We start from the raw sequence: 1,536 nt of genomic DNA, 5'->3' as shown, positions 1-1,536 counted from the left end.
CTGAACATACCACTTCCTTTCTTAAAAATTTCGTGGCCGGGCGCGGTGGCTCAAGCCTGTAATCCCAGCACTTTGGGAGGGCGAGACGGGTGGATCACGAGGTCAGGAGATCGAGACCATCCTGAGCTACACGGTGAAACCCCGTCTCTACTAAAAAAATACAAAAAACTAGCCGGGCGAGATGGAGGGCACCTGTAGTCCCAGCTTCTCGGGAGGCTGAGGCAGGAGAATGGCGTAAACCTGGGAGGCGGAGCTTGCAGTGAGCCGAGATCGCGCCACTGCACTCCAGCCTGGGCGACAGAGCTAGACTCCGTCTCCAAAAAAAAAAAAAAAAAAAAATTCGTGATAAAGTCCAGACTCAGACTCATTAGCAGTCATTTATTCATTTGCTGATTCATTCAACACATACTGATTGAATGCCTACTATGGGCCAGGAATTGTGCTAGGTGTTGCAGGTAGACACAAAATTTAAAAGTAGGGCATACTTTCTGCCCGTACAGATCTTTAGTCAGATGGGTGACACAGACAGGTACTTAGGTCATTACAACCCATGTGACAATTGCTACCATGGGGAAATACAGGGGGAAATAGGGGCATATGGGAAAGGTATCTAATTGGAGTTAGCAGGGCTCCACTCGTACCTTACCCCGAGATCAGCTCAGTTTTTCAGTTCACTCTAGTAATGCTGCCCATTGCGGGGCTGAGACAGTACAGTCTGAGCTCGATCATAAGCGGGTGGCCAGCTTTGTCTCTGCAGCTCCGCGGCCCGGGCTTACTCGAAGGTCCCCTGGGAATAGCTTCACCTTTGCCCCACTTCCCAGTCTAGCCCCTAGCTTCCCGCCGTCTATTGGCTGCGCAGCCGCCCAATGGGCAAGCGGGAACCGCGGGCTCGCGCTCCCGGCCTAGGGCGTCTGATCTCGTTCGCGCGTCTCGCGAGCATTGGGTGACTGGCTGAGGCGACGCCAGTTGGCCGGGCACTGGGTTGCTGTGAGGCCGACGTTGCGGCGGAAGCAGAGAACATGTTCCGGGCTGCGGCTCCAGGGCAGCTCCGACGGGCGGTGAGTCCAGACTGGGAAGGCGAACCCAGGGACGGTCCCCCGTCAACCCGCCGTCCCTATAGGGTCTTGCAAACGTCACTGGCCCCTCAGACCAGACCAGCCCACGCGCCCACAGGCCGGTCCCCGCCTGGGACTTGGGTCCAAAGTTCTGGGGCCTGTCCTGGACTCCTTCGGAGCCGCCAGTTCGGGGCAGAAGTCAGAGGTTGGGGATCAGGGTGACTCCGAATGGTGTGAATTTGAGCGTCTGCTGCCCCTTCTCCTGGCCCACTCTCTGCCCTGACGCTTCCCACATTTGTCGGTCACTCTGGACACTTTCGGGCCGCCAGGCCCTCCACACTTGCTCCACACCCGAGGGAGCAAAATGTCGCCGGGGAATGCCCTACTGGGGACAGTTTCAAACCTGGATTCCTCCCGGAGGCCGGCATTTCTGGAAGAATTAAACACTTTGGGCGCCTTGTGGCTGCTCCGACCCACTCAC

General features: G+C 57.0%; 1 protein-coding gene across 2 annotated transcripts in view; it reads left to right on the top strand.

Moving 5' to 3' along the window:
* The first annotated feature begins 913 nt into the window (after positions 1–913).
* Positions 914–1,536, top strand: part of ETFA (electron-transfer-flavoprotein, alpha polypeptide) — a 101,807-nt gene continuing 101,184 nt past the window's right edge. For both annotated transcript variants that reach the window (XM_011932820.1, XM_011932821.1), the window contains exon 1: positions 914–1,058. In XM_011932820.1, coding sequence (XP_011788210.1) covers positions 1,020–1,058 — 39 coding nt within the window. In that variant the 5' untranslated portion in view covers positions 914–1,019. The remainder of the gene's footprint in view (positions 1,059–1,536) is intronic.

This window comes from Colobus angolensis, unplaced genomic scaffold (assembly GCF_000951035.1).
Source record: "Colobus angolensis palliatus isolate OR3802 unplaced genomic scaffold, Cang.pa_1.0 Scaffold99, whole genome shotgun sequence".
Taxonomy (NCBI): domain Eukaryota; kingdom Metazoa; phylum Chordata; class Mammalia; order Primates; family Cercopithecidae; genus Colobus; species Colobus angolensis.
The sequence above is the reverse complement of the archived record's forward strand: the minus strand, read 5'-3'. Positions and strand labels throughout refer to the sequence as shown.